Here is an 18,336-nt window from a genome sequence, read left to right on the forward strand (position 1 = left end):
GACTGAAGTGGAGGGGGTGGGGGATCTGAAGGGGTCTGAGGCTGATGGCGGGGGGGGGGGGGGAGGGGAGGTGTTGTATTGGTGGTGTGTTCAGATAGCCCTCATGCTTGTCTGGGGGGGGGGGGGGCCCTCACCATGATGAGGGGTTGGGAGTGCTGTCTTTGTCGGGTGGGGGGTTGGTTAAGAATTGTGTTGTGGGGGAGGGGGGGCCTGCTGCTGGACTTTGGAATCAGGCTGACCCCCCAGTCTGATACCGGCATTTAGATGGAAATGGGCATGTTCTCCACCAAAAAGAAATTTGCATGGCCAAGCATGTAATTCGCTCCTGGGTGCCATTCCGAGCACCAGTGGAGACTAGTCCCAATTCTCCACTGGCGAAAACGCTTAGACTCTGGAACAGAGAATCCTGGCCATGAAAAATGATTGAAGAAGTTGGCCTTGTTTGGTAAATAGGAAATTGATGTGGTCTAATTCCTGTTTTCAAGATTATGATAGAAATTAAACGAACTGATGATGCAGTTGGTCACTAATGAAGTATTCAATCAGTGAATAAACCCCAAGTAAAAAATTAGGTCGCTGTGAGTAAAAAGAGAAATCAAATTGAACTTTATTTTGTGTGAAATGTGACACAGAATTTCTTGGAACTGTTCAGCCTAAGAAGGGCAGAAAAGCGACATAACATGGTCCAAAACTGTAAACACTTCAATTTGTCCTCTTGTGTACGATGCCTCCAATTAAATCCTGTCGGTTATTTGCCGAGCTGGCTGATCATGCAAAAGGTGAACTCATGAGAATTTCCTACAATTATATGATCAAGAGCTAGCGTAGATTTACAATCAGAATAATGGTGTTAGAAGAAAAATAGGACTAAGTGGCTCTGAGAGTGAGGCACAGCATTTGAATTTGTTTTTTTGCCACTTTTGCATCCTAGTGTCAGCAACTGAGCTCCTTTGGAAATTTGGCACAATCCATGTTAAAATCGGCATTAAGTGGGATGTAAATGGAAATTCTGGGCATACCAACAAGTACAAACATCAGAAATAAATAGGCAGGAAAAAGGAAGCTGGTCCTTCAAGCCAGTCCAAATACTGTTAGTAGGTTACGCCAAATTCTTGAGTAGATTATCAGAAAAGAACATTTGAAGTAGAAATATAAGTAAACTCAGCCAGGATTTAAATATGTTTCTCCAATAGGTAACTTTGAAAGGAATGGAAAGATACTACTTAGGGGTTTGATGAATGAAATAGGAACAGGACAGTTGAGGATAATGCTCTTTCCTAAAAATGTCTCCTGTAGCACCTACTAATTGATTCTTTATTTTAAAAGGGGTAACCAGGAATTGTAAGCGTGTCGAATTGAAAAATATTTGCATCAAAGTAATTTTGATGCAAAGTAAGCACAATAGACCAGATTTTTACATTAACCACAGGAGGCAGGATCAAAGATGGAATAGTCTAAAATTTCCTGGCACTGGCTGGTTTGCCGGTCCCATATTATGGTCCCACCTCTTTCCATTTTTGATCTAGGTGGATCGAGGGAATGGTGACAACTATCCACTCACAAGCAGCATGTAGCTTAGAAGGCTACACGCCTTCACGCCTTGGGCAGCACGGTAGCACAGGGGTTAGCACAGTTGCTTCACAGCTCCAGGGCCCGAGTTTCGATTCCTGGCTTGGGTCACTGTCTGTGCGGAGTCTGCATATTCTCCCCGTGTCTGCGCGGGTTTCCTCCGGGTGCTTCGGTTTCCCCCCACAGCCCAAAATGTGCAGGTTGGGTGAATTGGCCATGATAAATTGCCCTTAAGTGTCCAAAAAGGTTAGGTGGGGTTACTGGGTTACGGGGATAGGGTGGAGGCGTGGGCTTAAGTTGGGCTGGTGCAGACTCGATGGGCCGAATGGCTGCCTTCTGCAATGTAAATTTTATGATTCTATGATAATGCTGATCAGATGTTCTATTGAGACCATTCAGTAGAAACCAACTGAAATGTTCTTGCCAACTTGCGGATTAGGCCAAAACACTTCAAGAGGTGGAGAGGGCTTCCCTGCAGTATAGAGAGGGAAGAACTGTGATCCATTCCTCTAACACCCTCACACCCACCATGACCATCCAGTGGAGGGGATGTCCCTCCATAGCCTGATAGTTGTGGGCTTTTTAACAGTGAACATCTCATGGCGCTGAGGTCCGAGGTTCGGTCCCTGCTCTGGGTCATTGTCCGTGTGGAGTTTGCACATTCTCCCCGTGTTTGCGTGGGTTTCGCCCCCACAACCCAAAATATGTGCAGGGTAGGTGGATTGGCCATGCTAAATTGCCCCTTAATTGGGAAAATTAATTGGGTACTCCAAATTTACATTTTAAAAAAAAGTGAACATTTCAAAAATCTCTTGAGAGGGCACTCCCCTGCTCTTAAGTTCATTGATCAGGTCTCGCAAATTTACACAACGTTAGTGTCCGAACCCCAAAACAAAAACCCAGCCCTATATTTCAGTCGTGTCAATTGAGTTTTAGAGTAAACAAAACTTATTCATTGAGGATTGTTGTATTATTTTAGCTTGGTCTGTTGTGTTTTATAAATGTGTTACTAAATGCTGATTAGCTTGTGAAAGTCTCTGAAAAGTCACTTTTCCTATTTGGATCAAGCTACTGTTGGGGCATCATCATTTTACTGGTAGAAATAACACAAAGACAAACAGGAAATCATTGAGTTAGACAATTTCTTGGAATGAGTATCTTGCTAAGACAATGATCAAGGAAACCTTGAACAGAGTAACACAATTGAGAGATCTGTTTGTAGATGGGACGTTTGCAAGTCTGGGAGCGCTGACCGAAAAATATGGGTTGCCCCAGGGGAATGCATTCCGGTATATGCAACTGAGGGCTTTTGCGAGGTAACAGGTGAGGGAATTCCCGCAGCTCCCGACGCAGGAGGTGCAGGACAGAGTGATCTCAAAGACATGGGTGGGGGACGGTAAGGTATCAGACATATATAGGGAAATGAGGGACGAGGGGGAGATTATGGTAGATGAGCTGAAAGGGAAATGGGAAGAAGAGCTGGGGGAGGAGATTGAGGAGGGGCTGTGGGCTGATGCCCTAAGTAGGGTAAACTCATCGCCCTCGTGTGCCTGATACAATTTAAGGTGTTACACAGGGCGCATATGACTGGAGCACGGCTCAGTAAATTTTTTGGAGTAGAGGATAGGTGTGCGAGATGCTTGAGAAGCCCAGCGAATCACACCCACATGTTCTGGTCATGTCCGGCACTACAGGGGTTTTGGGTGGGGGTGCCAAAGGTGCTTTCGAAGGTGGTGGGGGTCCAGGTCGAACCAAGCTGGGGGTTGGCTATATTCGGGGTTGCAGAAGAGCCGGGAGTGCAGGAGGCGAAAGAGGCTGATGTTTTGGCCTTTGCGTCCCTAGTAGCCCGGCGCAGGATACTGTTGATGTGGAAGGAAGCCAAGCCCCCGGGTGTGGAAACCTGGATAAATGACATGGCAGGGTTTATAAAGCTGGAACGGATTAAGTTCGTCCTAAGGGGATCGGCTCAAGGGTTCACCAGGCGGTGGCAACCGTTCGTCGAATACCTCACAGAAAGATAGAGGGAATGGAAAAGAAGAAGACAGCAGCAGCATCCGGGGGGGGGGGGGGGGGGGGGGGGGGAGGAACCAGAAGGACTCTCAGGGATGTTAGTGTATAAGTATAATATGTATAGGTTGTCGTTATAGGTAATTGTATACTGGACTGCTGAATTGTATTTTTGGAGAGTATTTATTTGGGACAAGGCAGTTGCCATTTAGTTTTGTTTTTTAATTTTGATGTTGTTTATATATTATTTATTTCTTGTTTAAAAAAACTGGCCATTGTTATTTATATTGTTATATTACTGTGTAAAAGATACACAATGTACTGTTATGGTTGGCCAAAAATTTTGAATAAAATATATTTTTTTAAAAAAAGGAAATCTTGAACATATCCTGAGAGGGTGCGTAATTAGTTTTTTATTAGTCACGAAATAAAAGAATTTACAAAAATACTGAGGCCACCCAGGAAAGCCAGAAGGCTAATGAGAAAGTTGTAATTTATAGTGGATTTATAGGATTAACTGTAGAGCCTTCACTGAGAATAGATCAAATTCAAAGCCATTTCTACTTGAAAGAAGAATGATCAATTATTTGTATTAATTTAGCCATATCATCTATCATATACAATATTTTTATATTATTTATACTGAGAAAAACTTGCAGTAATGTGGGAGGAGAGGAGAATTTGGAGCATAGGTGTTGCTCTGCAATGCAGGTTGAAACATTGGGTGACACAAAACTGAAGTGCTAAAGTACCAAAACTGCTGGGAGGATTTAATCACTGAAAATTTAGAGGCAATTTTATTATAAGTGTGGGCATAAATGGGATAAAGTTAATAAATCCACAACACCATGAAGTGTCTACAGATGCAACAATTTGGTATATTGTTGATGTTTGGGATAACAAAATTAATTATAATGAAATGAATTAATGCTGATTGGTTTAGATGTGTTTTTCACATGCTTGAGAAAGAACACGTCACATGGATTTCCAAACCTCACATGGCCAGAATTGCTGCCGAAGTTATTAAATTTTGCAAAAACGTTTTAGGAAATGGTGAATAATCCATTTTTGATAGGACCTGGAGAATACCAAATCACTTGCCCTATTATTTTGAAAATAGCAAATACCTCTCATGAAAATCACAAATGACATTTTTTCTGACTGTGACAGAAGTAAACTAACCCCCCTCACCCTTCTTGACTTGACTGTAGCCTCTGATCCGGTTGACCACATCACCCTCCTTCAACATCTCTCTTCTGTTGTTCAGCTGTGTGGGACTGCACTCACCTACTACCTGCTTCCATTCCTAGCTACCTAATTGTAGCCGGGGCAACTGCAATGGCTTCACTTCCTGTTCCTGCATTGTTACCTCTGGTGTACCCCAAGAATCTATCCTTGGCCCCCTCCTATTTGTTATCTCCCTCGGTGACATCATCAGAAAACAGAGCATCAGTTTCCATATGCTCAGTGACAGCACATATCTCTAAATTGTCAGACTCCTTGTTCTCCTTGTTGAATTTCTCCAACTAAATAGTGAGACAACCCAAGCCATTGTCTTCAGTCCCTGTCAGAAACATTGTTCCCTAACCACTGACTCCATTTCTCTCCTTGGCAACTATCCAAGGCTGAAACTGACTTTGGTCTCTCATTTCCCCTGAATAGGAGCTTTTGACCACAGATCTTCACCATTGCCAGGACTACCTATTTCCATCTCTGTATCACTACTGGCCTTTGCCCCTGCCTAAGCTAATCAGCTGCTGAAACTCTTATCCATGTCGTTGTTACCTAGACTTGACTATTTTAATGCACTCCTGGCTGACCTCCCATATTTTACCCTCTGTAAGCTTGAAGTCATCCAAAGCCCTGCTGCGCAAGTCAAAATTCGCACCAAGTCTCCATTAGCTCCTGATTGCATAGCTTACAATTCCTCAAATTTAAAATTTCATCCTTATTTTCAAATTCCTCCATGGCTTTGATCTGATTGAAATCACCTCCAGCCAGTCCTACAAACCCACTCCACCCCCCACTCCCCACAATGAGCCATAAATTTTGGAATTTCCTCCCTAAACCCCTTGACCTCATTAAGATGCTCATTTTGGTCATCCATCCTGATATACCCATATGGGACTCAGTGTCAAATTATGTTCAGGAACAGTCTCATGAAGTGCCTTGTGATATTTTCCAACATTAATAGTGCTGAATTAATACAAGTTGTTGCTGTTCGTGTTGTATTAAACTCAAAACAATTGAGTTTTATTTTGGTTTATTTCCTTTTTCTGGAAGAGATATAATCAGTAGAAGTTGTAGTAGGTGCCAGCAGCCTAGTCACTGTACATCGAACATAGAACATAGAACAATACAGCGCAGTACAGGCCCTTCGGCCCACGATGTTGCACCGAAACAAAAGCCATCTAACCTACACTATGCCATTATCATCCATATGTTTATCCAATAAACTTTTAAATGCCCTCAATGTTGGCGAGTTCACTACTGTAGCAGGTAGGGCATTCCACGGCCTCACTACTCTTTGCGTAAAGAACCTACCTCTGACCTCTGTCCTATATCTATTACCCCCATTTGTTGTACCTGTAAAACCTCAGATATTTCGACCAGTGTATTAATCAAACGTTTTACCCAGATGCTCTTATTTGCGAGATGAACGAAGGATAAAACAGGTTCACACAATTTTATTCACAATTCTCTCACTCAACAAAGTATGACTCAGACTCACAGCTGAGCTTTAGGTTTTACCCACAATTCGTGAAGGAAGCTGGCAAGGCTATGATCACTCAATGTGGATGTGTTCTCTGGTCTTCTTGCGATGATTATTATCGCTCAAGATCAGTTCTGATGTTCCTTTCTTTATTCTGGTCTGCTAGCATTGAGTCATAGGTAAATGCCCACAACTGGCCATTGTCCCATCCTCACCTCAACCTGTTAATGGGAAAAACATGATACTTCTGGTTATCCCTGGCAATTCAATCAAGGCCCATTTTCCTCTGAAACACCTTCATCTGACCAGCCATCAGCTCATTATGGAGTCTGATAGTCCCGTTGTATGTCTGGAAGTTAGTTACATATTCATAGCATGGTCTTGTTCTTTTGTGTAAACGTGAGTGGGTAATCACAAAGTCAATACAGCGATAACGAGTTTTTACGTTGACTTGAATGCCCTTACAGAAGGCCAGTATCGATTCCAGCAGATCCTTGTGGCAGTTTGTGTTCCTGGCCTATGTGCCTTGACCAAATAACATGATGTGATCCTTGTTATTGAACCTTCTAATGTCAATAATATGGTTCATACAATATAGAGACTAAGATTAATAAATAATCTTAATCAAAGGAATTTAGTAGGTCTACTGAAACTTTTATGAATATTTCACCACCATTCTTCATGCCCAATAACTAATATATTTCTGATTATTTCCTTTACAGAATCTGCCAGTGACTCGTATCTTGGACAACCTCATAGAGATGAAATCAAATCCTGTAAGTAAAATCCCTGACATTAAAATTGTAAGATCAAAACGGCAAGATGAAATTTAAAATTATCCCGATATCTGTGCTTCACTCAAAAATATAGAAATACAGGAAAGGGCTGTAGGTCATTTAACTCCTCAAGCTTGTTCCACCATTACAGAATCATACCTAATTTATACCTCAATTTAATTTATCTACCCTTGCTCCAAATGCATGTCCACCGATCACTGAAAGTGGAAATGCAGGTGGATAAGCTGGTCAAGAAGGTACACGGCATGCTGGCCTTCGTCGGTCGGGGTATTGAATATAAAAATTGGCAAGTAATGTTGCAGCTGTACAGGACCTTAGTTAGGCCTCATTTGGAATATTGTGTACAATTCTGATCGCCATACTACCAGAAGGATGTGGATGCTTTGGAGAGGGTACAGAAGCGGTTTACTAGGATATTGTCTGGTATGGAGGACATTAGCTATGAGGAGAGGTTAGATAAACACGGTCTGTTCTCACTGGAACGATGGAGGTTGAGAAGCGACCTGATAAAGGTCTACAAATTATGAGTGGCATTGACAGAGTGGATAGTCAGATGCTCTTTCCTAGGATAGGAGACTCAAACAAGAGGGGGCATAGGTTGAAAGTGCATGGGAAAAAATTTAAAATAGATGGGTGAGGCAAGTTTTTTTACACCGAGGGTGGTAAATATATGGAAGGCGCTGCCTGGGAGGTGGTGGGGAGCAGGTACGATAGCAGCATTTAAGGGGCATCTAGACAAATACATGAATAGGGTGGGAATATAATACATAAGAACATAAGAACTAGGAGCAGGAGTAGGCCATCTGGCCCCTCGAGCCTGCTCCACCATTCAATGAGATCATGGCTGATCTTTTGTGGACTCAGCTCCACTTTCCGGCCCAAACACCATAACCCTTAATCCCTTTATTCTTCAAAAAACTATCTATCTTTATCTTAAAAACATTTAATGAAGGAGCCTCTACTGCTTCACTGGGCAATGAATTCCATAGATTCACAACCCTTTGGGTGAAGAAGTTCCTCCTAAACTCAGTCCTAAATCTACTTCCCCTTATTTTGAGGCTATGTCCCCTAGTTCTGCTTTCACCCGCCAGTGGAAACAACCTGCCCGCATCTATCCTATCTATTCCCTTCATAATCTTATATGTTTCTATAAGATCCCCCCCTCATCCTTCTAAATTCCAACGAGTACAGTCCCAGTCTACTCAACCTCTCCTCGTAATCCAACCCCTTCAGCTCTGGGATTAACCTAGTGAATCTCCTCTGCACACCCTCCAGTGCCAGTACATCCTTTCTCAAGTAAGGAGACCAAAACTGAACACAATACTCCAGGTGTGGCCTCACTAACCCCTTATACAATTGCAGCAGAACCTCCCTAGTCTTAAACTCCATCCCTCTAGCAATGAAGGACAAAATTCCATTTGCCTTCTTAATCACCTGTTGCATCTGTAAACCAACTTTTTGCGACTCATGCACTAGCACACCCAGGTCTCTCTGCACAGCAGCATGTTTTAATATTTTATCATTTAAATAATAATCCCTTTTGCTGTTATTCCTACCAAAATGGATAACCTCACATTTGTCAACATTGTATTCCATCTGCCAGACCCTAGCCCATTCACTTAGCCTATCCAAATCCCTCTGCAGACTTCCAGTATCCTCTGCACTTTTTGCTTTACCACTTATCTTAGTGTCGAATAGAAGGATACGGACTCTGTAAGTGCATACGGTTTTAGTTTAGGCAGGTACCATGGTCAACGCAGGCTTGGAGGGCCGAACGGCCTGTTCCTGTGCTGTGTTGTTCTTTGTTCTTTGTCTTCCTATTGTTATGATCCGGCAGGTGGTAATTTCCACGCAAACCTAATCCCAAAGGAAACTTGTCAAACTTATCACAACAATTTTTTAATATTCTGACCACAAGAATATACACTTCGTGGCACTTTGGAAATTTTAAATATTAAATTACAAGATTTATTAACAAAGGAAAGGAAAACTTGCGCAAGATTACATTTACGCAGTCATTATAAAACATTCCCCTAAAATGACTTCCTACTTGGTTAGACTCACAAAAAAACACTACTTCAGGCAACCCTTATCAATATTTGATCTATAAAATCTAGTAATACCACAAGGCAAATCCACTGTTGCTGTAGGGAAGGTATGTCACAGAGTCCCTCATCCAGTCTCCTGTTGAAATTCAAGAGATTTTAAAACATAACCCTGTTTTCTGGAAAACTGAAACTTTTCTGGGTTGACTAAAGGTTGCTTCACTTTGTTTCTTCAGAGCTCTTTTTCCAGCAAAGTGCAGCACTCCAGGAGATCTCATATGGCCACTCCCAACAAAGCTCTTGTATGCCTCCTTAAGTACCTTTCCTTTTTGTCCTTTGTCCTTGTCCTTTTTTGAAACTCACCTTTCCCAGAATGTTCATCCAAATCCCGCCGTGATGTGGCAAGAAATCAATAATCATCAATTAAGGCTGTTAATGGGATGGGGATTGGCCTTAATTGATGATTATTGATTTATTGCCACGTCACGGCGGGATTTGGATGTCGCCAATGGGAGCGGGTCGGTTAGATCGGAAAATGATCAGCATGGTTGCCAATTTCAGCCCCTCCCACAATCTAACCGGCTAGTGCAGATTCACACCCAGCACGACGTGTCCGTTAGATCAAGCCCCTAGAAAAAGCAGCCTTCACCTGCTGAGCAAGTTACAATCATGCTCTAATCTGGGGAATTCAAATAAGGAGTAAAATAAACTTGACTTTTGTTTAAACTTAAGCCACTGATTATGGTGACTGTTGTGTATGTTTTATTTTAATTACTGTATCTTGACTGATCAGTTGGGTGCAGCGTCTTTTAAATTAAACAACAGATTGCAACAGGCTTTGGATTGATGCTTCAATTCCTGGCACCTAATATAACTAAGGAAGTCTTTTGAGATGTGTAATGAATATTTTAGTGATGGGTTGCTGGTCCGACCATCTGTGGAATGAATTGAACATCAACTTACTGCACAGTATGTGTTTCCATGGCCAGTGGTCCATGATCAATTCTCATTTTACATGTTGATGTCATGAATCAAGGCATTTTTAATTTTAAGAAAATCTTTTGTTTAAAGATTTTGAAAGCTTAGGTTTGTGCAACGTTTAAACTGGAGCTCAAAAGTGAAAATCTTAACAGTTACTGTACCTTCCTTTCCGTGATTTTGTAGCAAAGTTGGTCAGCACATGTAAACAAGCAAATTGCCAGTCCAGTTTTGGTAAAGAGAAATGTCCTGATGTTGCACTAGTCAAGTTGAAGATTATTAATGATTATTAGTTGCATGTCAACAAAATGCAACCATATTTATGTTGCAAAATTATTTCCTCCACCAATGCCCCTCCTCCCCACCATCAATATCTCCACCCACCCCCCCCCCCCCATGTTGCTTTGGACTAAATTCAAAAATGTTATTGTTAAAGGAAACTGATGACTACAGATATTTTGATCCAAAGATTCTTCGCGGCAGTGAGAGGTAAGTTCAATATGATTTACTACTTAACAGCAAATATAGGCAACATCGAAAGAGCATAGAATGGGACAAATGTTACAAGTCAACAACATTTGTGTAGTGGTAGTTTTAATGGGGAAATCACTCATGGTTCTTATTCCTGACTGCTATCTAGTGAAGCTAATCAAAAATGTGTGCCTTTGTGGACAAACAGTGAGTGACAGTGGGATTCAGCCATGGTATGCCTGCACATGTTCACCATTTGAGGAATGGCCATTATAAAGAGGTGCCAAAGATCTACCGACACCAGTGGGATCATACCACAACATAAATTCTCACCTTCAGTAAAGGGGAGAAAAACTTCAGATTAAGAGAAGCAAAACTTTGCTGTTTGTGTGATAACGATGAATTAGCTAAATATCCTTTGGAAAAATATGCAGTTTCATAAAGATGGGGATAAAAGCCTGAATTCCTCAATAGGTTTACCTATTGCTGTATATCAAATTAAAAAGAATACTGGTTTAACATAATTCTTGATCACTTTTCACAAAAATGTAACTTCAAAAATGCTGCAGATTTGCAGGAGCATGGTAGCATAGTGGTTAGCACAATTGCTTCACAGCTCCAGGGTTCCAGGTTCGATTCTTGGCTTGGGTTACTGTCAGTGCTGTGTCTGCATGTTCCCTGGGGGTTTCCTCCGGGTGCTCTGGTTTCCTCCCATAGTCCAAAGATGTGCAGGTTAGGTGGATTCGCCATGCTAAATTGCCCTTCGTGCCCAAAATTGCCCTTCGTGTTGGGTGGGGTTACTGAGGTATGGTGATAGGTGTGGGCTTGGGTAGGATGCTCTTTCCAAGAGCCGGTGCTAATTCGATGGGCCTAATGGCCTCCTTCTGCACTGTAAATTCTATGAGAGAAATTAATTCGCATGCACATAACATTTTTTTTAATTTTGATGTATGAGCTTGAGTTTAATTTCTGATAAAATTAAGTGGGATGGTTTTTAATAAAATGCAACTTTTTTGAGCTGTTCCCAAGTAATATGGGCGGTAGCGCAGTGATTAGCACTATTCCTTCACAGTTCCATGGTTTGAAGTTCGATTCATGGCGTGGGTCACTGTCTGTGCGGAGTCTGCATGTTCTCCCCATGTCTGCGTGGGTGTCCCCCGGGTGCTCTGGTTTCCTCCCACAGTCCAAAGACGTACATGTTAGGTGGATTGGTCATGCTAAATTGCCTTTAATGTCCAAAAAGGTTAGGTGGGGTTCCTGGGTTACCGGGATAGGGAAGAGGTGTGGGCTTAAGTAGGGCTGGTTGGCCTCATGTACTGTAAATTCTATGATAATACTTGATATATGGGAACTGTCAGAGTTTATGATAGGTTTCAGATTTCTGGACCATTGGGATCTATTCCGGGGCAGGTGCGACCTGTACCAGAAGGACGGGTTGCATCTAAACTCGAAGGGCACCAATATCCTGGCTGGAAGGTTTGCTGTTGTCACTTGGGAGGATTTAAACTAATATGGCAGGGGGATGGGAACCAGAGCGTCAGCTTAGAAGGTGTAATAACTGAAGGGGAAATAGAGAACAAAAATAATAGAACATCACCCTCAGGCAGAGCAAAAAAGGTGACAAGTGTGAGACGGGAGGTGGTCAATGCAGGACTGAGGGTATTGTACCTTAATGCGCGCAGTATTGCCAGAACAAGGTAAATGAGCTTGTTGCGCACATTGAATTTGGCCGGTACGACGTTGTGGGCATCACAGAGACGTGGCTGCAAGGGGATCAGGACTGGGATCTAAATATACAAGAATATGTGTCCTATCGAAAGGACAGGCAGATGGGCAAAGGGGGCGGGTTGCATTGTTAGTAAGGAATGAAGTTAAATCGATAGCAAGGAGCGATATAAAATCAGAGGGCATAGAACCTCTGAGGGTAGAGTTGAGGAATCGCAAAGGTAAAAAGACCCTGATGGAAGCTATGTACAGGCCCCCTAGCAGTAGTCAGGAGGTGGGGCAGAAAATACATCAGGAGACAGAGAAAGCATGTAAAAAAGGCAATATTACAATAATCATGGGGGACTTCAATATGCAGGTGGACTAGGAAAATCAGGTTGGTAGAGGATCCCAAGAAAAGGAATTTGTGGAATGTTTAAGAGATTGTTTTTTGGAGCAGCTTATGTTCGAGCTTACTAGGGAACAGGTAATGCTGGATTTGGTGATGTGTAATGAGGCAGACTTGATTAGGGATCTTAAGGTGAAGGAACCCTTGGGGATCAGTGACCACAATATGATAGGATTTATCCTGCAGTTTGAGAGGGAGGAGCTAGAGTCAGATGTAATGGTATTACAATTAAATAAGGGTAACTACAAAGACATGAGGGAGGAGCTGGCCAGAGTTGATTGGAAAAGGAGACTAACAGGGAAGACGGTGGAACAGCAATGGCAGGAGTTTTTGGGGGTTATTCGGGAGGCACAGCAGAAATTCATCCCAAGGGGGAGGAAACATGTTAAGGGCAGGACAAGGCATCCATGGTTGATGATGGAAGCCAAGGACATCATAAAAGCAAAAGAAAAAGCACATAAAGTGGCGAGGATTAGCGGGAAGCCAGAGGATTGGGAATCATTTAAAAACGAGCAGAGGACAGTTACAAAAGCAATAAGGGGAGAGAAGATGAAATATGAGTGCGTGTTAGCTAGTAATATAAAAGAAGATGGGAAGAGTTTCTTTCAATACATAAAAGGTAAGAGAGAGACAAAAATAGACATTGGACCACTAGAAAATGTGACTGGAGAAGTAATAATAGGAAACAAAGAAATGGCAGATGAACGAATAGTTACTTTGCATCAGTCATCACGGTGGAAGACACCAGTGGGATGCCAGAGCTCCAGGAGAATCAGGGGGCAGAGGTGAGTGCAGTGGCCATCACTAAGGAGAAGGTTCTGGGGAAGCTGAAAGGTCTGACGGTAGATAAGTCACCTGGACCAGATGGACTACACCCCAGGGTCCTAAAAGAGATAGCTGAGGAAATTGTGGAGGCTTTGGTGGTGATCTTTCAGGAATCATTGGAGGCAGGAAGGGTCCCAGAGGACTTGGAGGTGGCTAATGTAACACCACTGTTTAAGAAGGGAGGTCGGCAGAAGACGGGAAATTATAGGCCGGTTAGCCTGACTTCGGTCATTGGTAAGATTTTAGAGTCTGTTATTAAAGTTGAGATCGCAAAGTACTTGGAAGTGCATGGTAAAATAGGACTGAATCAGCACGGCTTTGTCAAAGGGAGGTCATGTCAAACAAACCTGTTAGAGTTCTTTGAGGAGGTAACAAGGAAGTTAGACAAAGGAGAACCAGTGGATGTGATTTATTTAGATTTCCAGAAGGCCTTTGACAAGGTGCCGCATAGGAGACTGTTAAATAGGGTAAGATCCTGGCATGGATAGAGGTTTGGCTGACTGGCAGAAGGCAGAGAGTGGGGATAAAGGGGTATTTTTCAGGATGGCAACCGGTGACTAGTGATGTGCCTGAGGGGTCTGTGCTGGGACCACAGCTTTTCACCAGTAATGATCTGGAAGAAGGAACTGAAGGCACTGTTACTAAGTTTGCAGATGATACAAAGATCTGTAGAGGGACAGGTAATATTGAAGAAGCAAGGGGGCTGCAGAAGGATTTGGACAAGCTAGGAGAGTGGGCAGTGAAGTGGCAAATGAAATACAATGTGGAAAAGTGAGAGGTTATGCACTTTGGAAGGAGGAATTTAGGCATAGACTATTTTCTAAATGGAAAAATGCTTACGAAATCAGAAGCACAGAGGGACTTGTGAGTCCTTGTTCACGATTCTCTTAAAGTTAACGCGCAGGTTCAGTCAGCAGTTAAGAAGGCAAATACAATGTTAGCATTCATGTCAAGAGGGCTAGAATACAAGACCAGAGATGTATCTGAGGCTGTATAAGGCTCTGATCAGACCCCATTTGGAGTATTGCGAGCAGTTTTGGGCCCCGTTTCTAAGCAAGGATGTGCTGGTCTTGGAAAGGGTCCAGAGGAGGTTCACAAGAATGATGCCTGGAATGTAGAACTTGTCGTATGAGGAACGTTTGAGGACTCTGGGTCTGTACTCGTTGGAGTTTAGAAGGATGAGGGGGGATCTTATCGAAACTTACAGGATACTGTGAGGCCTGGATAGAGTGGACGTGGAGAGGATGTTTCCATTGTAGGAAAAACTAGAACCAGAGGACATCATCTCAGACTAAAGGAACGATCCTTTAAAACGGATGAGGAGGAACTTCTTCAGCCAGAGGGTGGTGAATCTGTGGAACTCTTTGCCACTGAAGGCTGTGGAAGCCAAATCACTGAGTGTCTTTAAGACAGAGATAGATAGGTTCTTGATTAATAAGGGGATCAGGGGTTATGGGGAGAATGCAGGAGAATGGGGATGAGAAAAATATCAGCCATGATTGAATGGCGGAGCAGACTCGATGGACCGAGTGGCCTAATTCTGCTCCTATGTCTTATAGGTTATTGCATTATGGTCCTGCAAAAATGCTGTTTATACATTTATAGAAACATATGTTATTGTTATTGTACAATTGTTTGGTGACAAGTGGCTAATCAGTTTCATCATAAAATGTCTACCCATCATTTGTAACCCCAAGTCTGGATCAGATTATAAGCAATTATTACACATACGCATGTAAATAAATGCATTTAAATAGCCAAAGTGTTGGATGACACTAACACAATGAATAATGGATAATGTAAGGATTGTCTAAATGTTTCAAAATCCAGAAATATGATTCGTTGTTGGACACCTTTAATCATTTGGCAACCAAAAATCAATATCCATCTAATGCATGCTATTAATCGATCAGAGGACATGAAATTGTGATATCTTCAATAACTTTTTAAAGTTATTAATTAATGGAGTTTATTTTTTTAATACTTCATGTATTAATAAAATAGTGAAAACATTTCTTCAAGTTAGAATGAATGGGCTGCTTTTGAATTCTTATCTTATGTTTGAACACAAATTTGCAGTCATGCTGGTTACATACCGCAAAGTTCTACATAGAACATAGAACAATACAGCGCAGTACAGGCCCTTCGGCCCACGATGTTGCACCGAAACAAAAGCCATCCAACCTACACTATGCCATTATCATCCATATGTTTATCCAATAAACTTTTAAATGCCCTCAATGTTGGCGAGTTCACTACTGTAGCAGGTAGGGCATTCCACGGCCTCACTACTCTTTGCGTAAAGAACCTACCTCTGACCTCTGTCCTATATCTATTACCCCTCAGTTTAAAGTTATGTCCCCTCATGCCAGCCATATCCATCCGCGGGAGAAGGCTCTCACTGTCCACCCTATCCAACCCCCTGATCATTTTGTATGCCTCTATTAAGTCTCCTCTTAACCTTCTTCTCTCCAACGAAAACAACCTCAAGTCCATCAGCCTTTCCTCGTAAGATTTTCCCTCCATACCAGGCAACATCCTGGTAAATCTCCTCTGCACCCGCTCCAAAGCCTCCACGTCCTTCCTATAATGCGGTGACCAGAACTGTACGCAATACTCCAAATGCGGCCGTACCAGAGTTCTGTACAGCTGCAACATGACCTCCCGACTCCGGAACTCAATCCCTCTACCAATAAAGGCCAACACTCCATAGGCCTTCTTCACAACCCTATCAACCTGGGTGGCAACTTTCAGGGATCTATGTACATGGACACCTAGATCCCTCTGCTCATCCACACTTCCAAGAACTTTACCATTAGCCAAATATTCCGCATTCCTATTATTCCTTCCAAAGTGAATCACCTCACACTTCTCTACATTAAACTCCATTTGCCACCTCTCGGCCCAGCTCTGCAGCTTATCTATATCCCTCTGTAATCTGCTACATCCTTCCACACTATCGACAACACCACTGACTTTAGTATCGTCTGCAAATTTACTCACCCACCCTTCTGCGCCTTCCTCTAGGTCATTGATAAAAATGACAAACAGCAACGGCCCCAGAACAGATCCTTGTGGTACTCCACTTGTGACTGTACTCCATTCTGAACATTTCCCATCAACCACCACCCTCTGTCTTCTTTCAGCTAGCCAATTTCTGATCCACATCTCTAAATCACCCTCAATCCCCAGCCTCCGTATTTTTTGCAATAGCCTACCGTGGGGAACCTTATCAAACGCTTTGCTGAAATCCATATACACCACATCAACTGCTCTACCCTCGTCTACCTGTTCAGTCACCTTCTCAAAGAACTCAATAAGGTTTGTGAGGCATGACCTACCCTTCACAAAGCCATGCTGACTATCCCTGATCATATTATTCCTATCTAGATGATTATAAATCTTGTCTCTTATAATCCCCTCCAAGACTTTACCCACTACAGACGTGAGGCTCACCGGCCTATAGTTGCCGGGGTTGTCTCTGCTCCCCTTTTTGAACAAAGGGACCACATTTGCTGTCCTCCAGTCCTCTGGCACTATTCCTGTAGCCAATGATGACATAAAAATCAAAGCCAAAGGTCCAGCAATCTCTTCCCTGGCCTCCCATAGAATCCTAGGATAAATCCCATCAGGTCCCGGGGACTTATCTATTTTCAGCCTGTCCAGAATTGCCAACACCTCTTCCCTACGTACCTCAATGCCATCTATTCTATTAGCCTGGGGCTCAGCATTCTCATCCACAACATTATCTTTTTCCTGAGTGAATACTGACGAAAAATATTCATTTAGTATCTCGCCTATCTCTTCAGACTCCACACACAATTTCCCATCCCTGTCCTTGACTGGTCCTACTCTTTCCCCAGTCATTCGCTTATTCCTGACATACCTATAGAAAGCTTTTGGGTTTTCCTTGATCCTTCCTGCCAAATACTTCTCATGTCCCCTCCTTGCTCGTCTTAGCTCTCTCTTTAGATCCTTCCTCGCTACCTTGTAACTATCCATCGCCCCAACCGAAACTTCACACTTCATCTTCACATAGGCCTCCTTCTTCCTCTTAACAAGAGATTCCACTTCCTTGGTAAACCACGGTTCCCTCGCTCGACGCCTTCCTCCCTGTCTGACCGGTACATACTTATCAAGAACACGCAGTAGCTGATCCTTGAACAAGCCCCACTTATCCAGTGTGCCCAACACTTGCAGCCTACTTCTCCACCTTATCCCCCCCAAGTCACGTCTAATGGCATCATAATTGCCCTTCCCCCAGCTATAACTCTTGCCCTGCGGTGTATACTTATCCCTTTCCATCATTAACGTAAACGTCACCGAATTGTGGTCACTGTCCCCAAAGTGCTCTCCTACCTCCAAATCCAACACCTGGCCTGGTTCATTACCCAAAACCAAATCCAACGTGGCCTCGCCTCTTGTTGGCCTGTCAACATATTGTTTCAGGAAACCCTCCTGCACACACTGTACAAAAAACGACCCATCTATTGTACTCGAACTATATCTTTTCCAGTCAATATTTGGAAAGTTAAAATCTCCCATAATAACTACCCTGTTACTTTCGCTCATATCCAGAATCATCTTCGCCATCCTTTCCTCTACATCCCTAGAACTATTAGGAGGCCTATAAAAAACTCCCAACAGGGTGACCTCTCCTTTCCTGTTTCTAACTTCAGCCCATACTACCTCGGCAGAAGAGTCCCCATCTAGCATCCTCTCCGCCACCGTAATACTGCTCTTGACTAGCAGCGCCACACCTCCCCCTCTTTTGCCTCCTTCTCTGAGCTTACTAAAACACCTAAACCCCGGAACCTG

General features: G+C 42.9%; 1 protein-coding gene across 6 annotated transcripts in view; it reads left to right on the forward strand.

Moving 5' to 3' along the window:
- Nucleotides 1-18,336, forward strand: part of scfd1 (sec1 family domain containing 1) — a 568,533-nt gene that overhangs the window by 468,838 nt on the left and 81,359 nt on the right. For all 6 annotated transcript variants that reach the window (XM_072488067.1, XM_072488091.1, XM_072488100.1 and 3 more), the window contains 2 exons: nt 7,012-7,065; nt 10,546-10,598. In XM_072488067.1, the coding sequence (XP_072344168.1) occupies nt 7,012-7,065; nt 10,546-10,598 (107 nt within the window). The remainder of the gene's footprint in view (nt 1-7,011; nt 7,066-10,545; nt 10,599-18,336) is intronic.

The sequence above is a fragment of the Scyliorhinus torazame genome, chromosome 2 (assembly GCF_047496885.1).
Source record: "Scyliorhinus torazame isolate Kashiwa2021f chromosome 2, sScyTor2.1, whole genome shotgun sequence".
Taxonomy (NCBI): Eukaryota; Metazoa; Chordata; class Chondrichthyes; order Carcharhiniformes; family Scyliorhinidae; genus Scyliorhinus; species Scyliorhinus torazame.